The sequence below is a fragment of the Gekko japonicus genome, unplaced genomic scaffold (genome assembly GCF_001447785.1).
Source record: "Gekko japonicus isolate JY-2015 unplaced genomic scaffold, Gekko_japonicus_V1.1 scaffold984, whole genome shotgun sequence".
NCBI lineage: Eukaryota > Metazoa > Chordata > Lepidosauria > Squamata > Gekkonidae > Gekko > Gekko japonicus.
Window position 1 is genome coordinate 558,484 of NW_015176001.1, and position 5,998 is coordinate 564,481.

The 5,998-nt window shown below is 48.8% G+C and overlaps 1 protein-coding gene and 1 non-coding gene across 2 annotated transcripts in view; one reads left to right on the forward strand and one right to left on the reverse strand.

Moving 5' to 3' along the window:
- Positions 1 to 5,012: 5,012 nt before the first annotated feature.
- Positions 5,013 to 5,133, reverse strand: TRNAL-CAA. Its single transcript has 2 exons — positions 5,096 to 5,133; positions 5,013 to 5,058 (listed from the first exon to the last, which is right to left on the reverse strand). It is a non-coding gene; the product is annotated as a tRNA-Leu (tRNA).
- Positions 5,134 to 5,414: 281 nt separating this feature from the next.
- The window catches only part of LOC107123231 (cytochrome c oxidase subunit 7B, mitochondrial), a 10,186-nt gene continuing 9,602 nt past the window's right edge, over positions 5,415 to 5,998 (forward strand). Inside the window, exon 1 of the mRNA XM_015426438.1 lies at positions 5,415 to 5,511. Coding sequence (XP_015281924.1) covers positions 5,472 to 5,511 — 40 coding nt within the window. The 5' untranslated portion in view covers positions 5,415 to 5,471. The remainder of the gene's footprint in view (positions 5,512 to 5,998) is intronic.

The following is a 5,998-nucleotide window of genomic DNA, read 5'->3' on the forward strand; positions in this document are numbered from 1 at the left end:
TGACACTGTCTAACCATCTCATCCTTTGCCGTCCCCGTCTTCTTTGACCTTCAATCTTTCCCAGCATCAGGGTCTTCTCCAGTGAGTGCTCCCTTCTCATTTGGTGGCCAAAGTATTTGAGCTTCAGTTTCATTATCTGGCCTTCCAGGGAACAGTCAGGGTTGATTTCTTTGAGGATTGACTGATTTGTTCTTCTTGCAGTCCAAGGGACTCTCAAGAGTCTTCTCCAGCACCATAGTTCAAAAGAATCTATTCTTCGGCGCTCGGCCTTCCTTATAGTCCAGCTCTCGCAGCCATACATGACTACTGGGAATACCATTGCTTTGACCATGCGGACTTTTGTTGGCAGGGTGATGTCTCTACTTTTTATCATGCTGTTTAGGTTCGCCATCGCTTTCCTCCCAAGGAGCAGGCGTCTTTTAATTTCATGGCTGCAGTCACAGTCTGCGGTGATCTGGGATCCCAGGAACGTGAAGTCTGTCACTACTTCCACGACTTCCCCTTCTATTTGCCAAGGAGTGATGGGGCCGGATGCCATGATCTTAGTTTTTTTGATGTTGAGCTTCAAGCCCACTTTTGCGCTCTCCTCTTTTACTCTGAGCAAGAGGCTCTTTAGATCCTTTTCACTTTCAGCCATTAGAGTGGTATCATCTGCATATCTGAGGTTGTTGATCTTTTCCCCAGCAATCTTAATTCCCGCTTGTGATTCATCCAGGCCAGCATTTCGCATGATGTACTCTGCATATATATTAAATAAGCAAGGTGACAGTATACATCCTTGTCGTACTCCTTTTCCTATGCTGAACCAATCAGTTGTTCCGTATCCGGTTCTAACTGTCGCTTCTTGGCCCTTATACAGGTTTCTCAAGAGACATGTGAGGTGGTCTGGTACTCCCATCTCTTTAAGGACCTGCCATAGTTTGTTGTGATCCACACAGTCAAAGGCTTTAGCATAGTCAATGAAGCAGAAGTAGATATTTTTCTGGTACTCTCTTGCTTTCTCCATAATCCAGCGAATGTTGGCAATATGATCTCTCGTTCCTCTACCTCTTCGAAACCCAGCTTGTACTTCTGGTAGTTCTCTATCCACGTACTGTTGAAGCCTAGCTTGTAGGATCTTGAGCATGACCTTGCTAGCGTGTGATATGAGTGCAATTGTGCGATAGTTTGAACATTCCTTGGCGTTGCCCTTCTTTGGGATTGGAATGTATACTGATCTTTTCCAATCCTGTGGCCACTGTTGCGTTTTCCAAATTTGCTGGCAAATGGAGTGCAGCACTTTAACAGCATCATCTTCTAAGACTTTGAATAGTTCAGCTGGAATACCATCACCTCCACTAGCTTTGTTGTTACTAATGCTTTCTAAGGCCCATTTAACTTCACATTCCAGGATGTCTGGCTCGAGGTCAGTGATTATACCGTCGTGGTTGTCAAGGACATCGAGGTCTTTCTTGTATAGTTCTTCTGTGTATTCTTGCCATCTTTTCCTAATCTCTTCTGCTTCTGTTAGGTCCCTACCGTTTTTGTCCTTTATCATGGCCAGCTTTGCATGGAACGCTCCCTTGATTTCTCCAACTTTCTTGAAGAGATCTCTAGTCCTTCCCATTCTATTGTTTTCTTCTATTACTTTGCACTGTTCATTCAGGAAGGCCTCCTTATCTCTCCTTGCTGTTCTCTGGAAATCTGCGTTCAGTTGGGTAAATCTTTCCTTTTCGCCTTTGCCTTTCGCTTTCCTTCTTTCCTCTGCTATTTGTAAAGCCTCATCAGAAAGCCATTTTGCTTTCTTGCATTTCTTTTTCTTTGGTATGGTGGTGATTGCTGCCTCCTGTACAATGTCACGAACCTCCGTCCATAGTTCTTCAGGCACTCTATCTATCAAATCCAGACCCTTGAATCTATTCTTCACCTCTACTGTATATTCATCAGGGATGTGATCTAGGTCAAACCTGAATGGCCTCATGGTTTTCCCGATTTTCTTCAGTTTAAGTCTGAATTTTGCAATGAGTAGCTCATGATCTGAGCCACAGTCAGCTCCAGGTCTTGTTTTTACTGACTGGATAGAGCTTCTCCATCTTTGACTGCAAATTATATAGTCAATCTGATTTGGTGTTGCCCATCTGGTGATGTCCATGTTTAGAGTTGCCTCTTAGGTTGTTGGAAAAGGGTGTTCGCTATGTCCAGTGTGTTCTCTTGACAAAACTCTGTTAACCTTTGCCCTGCTTCATTTTGCTTTCCAAGGCCAAACTTGTCTGTTATTCCGGTTACTTTTTGACTTCCTACTTTAGCATTCCAGTCCCCTATGATGATGAGGACATCATTTTTTGGTGTTAGTTCTAGGCGGTGTAGGGTGTAGTGAAAAGCAATAAAAAATTTATTAAAAAAAAAGAACATCTCATTCAGCCTCTGTTTAAGGGGCAGGCATTTTTCTCCAGGCCTGTTGATTTTAGTGTGCAAAACCGCCAGCAGCTTAGTTGCAAGTTAACTGTCAAGAACCGGCATGGGTTGATGATGCTTGAGAGGGAGCTGCATTTTTAGCTCGGGTGTCCCCGGAGTATCTTGCAGGAGACAATCTCCCTCTTATGAAAGTTGTCTCCACCTCAAAGCTGACTGGGGGAGAAGGGTGCAAAATCACCAGTTGCTTACTTCTAAATGCTGGCCTGCCTGGGAAAACTGGCAGTGGAAAGCGCATCATGCTGCAGCCGACTTATGGTGACCCTGCAGGGCTTTCAAGGCAAGAGACCCATGAAGAAGGTTTGCCCTGGCCTGCAACCCTGGACTTCCTTGGTGGTCTCCCATCCAAGTACTAACCAGGTCCAACCCTGCAATCTGATGAGATCAGAACAGCCTCGACACACACTACAGCACAGCCACATTACTACTGGTGTCATTTTGGGGCCATCATGTAGGGTTCAGTTTGCCAGTTATGAAGGAGTCTAATATGGGTGTGTCTTTTTTTTAAGTTCAGTTTTTTTATGTTAGTGTGTTTCTGTGTGAAATAACAAACCACAGTATTGCTGGATCTGTAATATATTTCTATTAAAGCAAATTCAAGTGGGCAGCAGTGGTGGTCTGAAAGTTTCAGAACAAAGTTTGAGTCCAGCGGGGGCACCTTTAAGACCAACAAAGTTTTATTCAAGGTATGAGCTTTCGTGTGTGCGCACACTTCCTCAGATACATTGAAATGGACATTACCAGTCTATACATATAGCTAGAGGGTGAACAGCAAGTTTTGTTGTTGTTCAGTCGCACAGTTGAGTCCAACTTTTCGCACCCCCATGGACCAGCTCCCGCCAGGCCCTCCTGTCCTCTGTTGTCCTCCAAAGTTTGCTCAATTTCATGTTCGTTGCATCGGTGACACTGTCTCGCCATCTCATCCTTTGCCGTCCCCGTCTTCTTTGACCTTCAGTCTTTCCCAGCATCAGGGTCTCCTCCAGTGAGTGCTCCCTTCACATTTGGTGGCCAAATGAGATTCAGCTTCAGTATCTGGCCTTCCAGAGAGCAGCCAGGGTTGATTTCTTTTAGGATTGTTTGATCCCCTTGCAGTCCAAGGGACTCTCAAGAGTCTTCTCCAGCACCATAATTCGAAAGAATCTATTCTTCGGCCCTCAGCCTTCCTTACGGTCCAACTCTCGCAGCCGTACATGACTACTGGGAATACCATTGTTTTGACCATGCGGTCTTTTGTTGGCAGGGTGATGTCTCCACTTCTTATTGTGCTGCCTAGGTTTGCCATCGCTTTCCTCCCAAGGAGGAGAATAGCAAGTTAGCATACAACATAATGAATATGTTTTAACAGAGGCCAGGGCCAAACAGGAATAACAAGCTTGTTTTATATGGTTCCCATTTGTTTGGGTTTAGTTTCGAGGAGAAACATAGTGAAGGAAATAAATATGTCAAAATTGGACATTGATCAAAAGCTTATACCTAGAATAAAACTTAGTTGGTCTTAAAGGTGCCCCCACTGGACTCAACCTTTGTTCTGTTGCTTTCAGACTGACACAGCTGCCCCCCCGAATCTATATTTAATCTATATTTCTATTAAAGCTATCAATATTAAACCAGGAATCTGCCCAAGGGAGCTTTGACCAAAAATCTTGATGGTTTCCAAGATGCTCCTGGACTCGAATCTGGCTCTTCTCCTTCAGACCAAAATTGCTACCCTTCAAACCTATATTTTAAAAATGCCATCGGTTACAGCCAGTGTTCCCTCTAAGCTGAGTTCGTGTGAGCGAGCTCACAGTTTTTTAGCCTCCAGCTCACAGGTTTTCGTCTTAGCTCAGGAAGGAGGGCTCCAGAGCAAACTCATTGATGCAGTAGTGGCGAAGTCGCTCGCTCACAACTCTAATGCCAGCAGCTCACAAAGTAGAATTTTTGCTCACAAGACTCCACAGCTTAGAGGGAGTATTGGTTACAACTTATATGCACCCACTCCATCCGTTCTTTGGTCTTTTTCAGATAATGAAGGCACTGCTGGCTTGTTCTGAGAAACTCAGGTACAACCTGGGGGGGGGACCACATTCTCAACGACCTCCTAAACACAGTTAACACCGTTCTAAGACCCTTGTCTTTAATGGACTTAGAGGGGTGTGTAATTCTGATTATGGTTGCTCTGTACCTTTACAGGTGGCCGTGGGCATCAGGCACAGGAAGGCTGCTGAGAAGAGGTCTTAGAATCATGGCCTGAAACATCTCTCCCCCCCCCTCTTTTTTTATTTTGTAACAGTTCCGGAGAATCAGGAAGCTTGCCCACTGTTTCGTGTCCTTTTGGTAGGTTCCAATAAAAGGTATGAACATGGGTCATTCTTGGGTTTTGGCGTCGCTGCAGGGAACGTCTGTCAGAGGAAAGACCTGTGCCTTTAATGCAAGGGATTCTCAATGGCAGTAGCCATTTTCTCCGTGCACGATCGCGATGCCACCCGTTCTCCTCCTAAATGCAGCAACCTGCAGCAGGAGCGCCGTCCTTTACCGTATTTTTAGTTTTCTCCTTTTAAATACCACGGGGCAAAAAAATGTGTCAGAAGTGGGATTCGAACCCACGCCTCCATACGGAGACCAGAACACCCAATCCCGGCAACGGGAAGGCTCTACAATTCGCCTTGAGTCTGGCGCCTTAGACCACTCGGCCATCCTGACACTGTGGCAAACGTTCCTGCCGGGCGCCTTTCGAGCTCATCGGAGAAGCAAGCAAACGTGACCCTGGGGGAACTTCTTGCCGCCGTCCCGGCTCTCCCGCAGGCGAGCAGAGCCAGAGGGGGAGAAAGCGGCGCGGTGCCTTAAAGACCCGGGGGCGCCGCAGTCTGCTGTGCGGGGCTCGGCTCCTAGCGCCCCCCCCCGGCTTTGCGCGCGGACTACATTTCCCGAGATGCCCCTCCCAGAAGGCGCATGCGCCCGGGGACTCTGTCCGGCGGGGCGGCCATTTTGTTCTTCCCCTCGAGCCAAGGGTATCGGGAGCGGGACTCTGGTGCGGAGAGATGCTGTGGCCCGTCGCGAGGAGCGCCTGGGGCCTCTCCGGTGAGCGGGCGCCGCGGGGCCGCGGCTCTTCCCTGTCCCCCCCCCTCCGTGGGGACAGCCAGACCCGGCGCGGGAGGGAGGGAGGGAGGGAGGCGGGAAGGACAAGGGCGTGGGGGGAGGCCTTGCTGGGCTCGTCCTGGCCGCCTCCCCCCCAGGGTCGCCATCCTCCAGGCGGGGCCGGGAGTTCTCCTAGAACTGCGGAGCTCGGCTGGCCTGTCTCTCTCTCGCCCACGTGGCCCCCCTCCTCCTCCTCCTCTCCAGCAACCCTCTTCGCCCCCCCCGCCCCCCAAGCGGCGGCCCTGCCCTGGGCCCGCTCTCTGGGCCTTCCCTGCTGTGCTCCTCCTTCCTTCGCCACCGGCCGTTTGCTCTCCTAGCAGCCCCGTGGCCAGGGAATTCTTTGGGAGGGGGGGCCTCAGGGAGCCCCACCAGCTAATGAAATGAAAGTACAGTGCAGGTAAGGAGCTGCGGTGGCTCAAGTGGTTAAGAC